This window comes from Penaeus monodon, chromosome 28, assembly GCF_015228065.2.
Source record: "Penaeus monodon isolate SGIC_2016 chromosome 28, NSTDA_Pmon_1, whole genome shotgun sequence".
NCBI lineage: Eukaryota > Metazoa > Arthropoda > Malacostraca > Decapoda > Penaeidae > Penaeus > Penaeus monodon.
Window position 1 is genome coordinate 34,357,650 of NC_051413.1, and position 486 is coordinate 34,358,135.

At 47.3% G+C, this 486-nt stretch overlaps 1 protein-coding gene across 1 annotated transcript in view; it reads left to right on the forward strand.

Moving 5' to 3' along the window:
• The window catches only part of LOC119590995 (cartilage oligomeric matrix protein-like), a 7,655-nt gene that overhangs the window by 5,556 nt on the left and 1,613 nt on the right, over positions 1–486 (forward strand). The window contains exon 7 of the mRNA XM_037939728.1: positions 4–238. Coding sequence (XP_037795656.1) covers positions 4–238 — 235 coding nt within the window. The remainder of the gene's footprint in view (positions 1–3; positions 239–486) is intronic.

Consider the following 486-nt stretch of genomic DNA (forward strand, 5'->3'; position numbering starts at 1 on the left):
CAGGTCACTCTCCTCTGGCAAGACGCGAGCGTAACGTGGAAGCCCAACACGTTCTACCACTGGAAGGTGATCCATCGGCCCAAAATAGGGCTCCTGCGGCTCACCATGTACGAGAATGGCAAGTTCTTAAGCGACTCCGGCAACGTCTACGACTCCCGGCTCAAAGGCGGTCGGCTCGGGGCGCTCAGCAACTCGCAGAGGAGGATTCTGTGGGTCTACATGAAGTACAGCTGCAACGGTGAGAATATTCTTGGAGTGGTCTCCTTTTTTTTTAATAGGGGGGGAGGGATGCCTTTGTTTTGCGTTTCGGTTCTTATTTTTATTTATATGTTTTTCTGGTAGTGTTTATTCATTTGTTTGTATGGATTTGAGGATTCTGTGGGTTTACATGAAGTACAGCTGCAACGGTGAGAATATTCTTGGAGTGGTCTCCTTTTTTTCTTTATTGGTTTTGGGGTATTCCTTTGTTTTGCGTTCCGGTTCTTA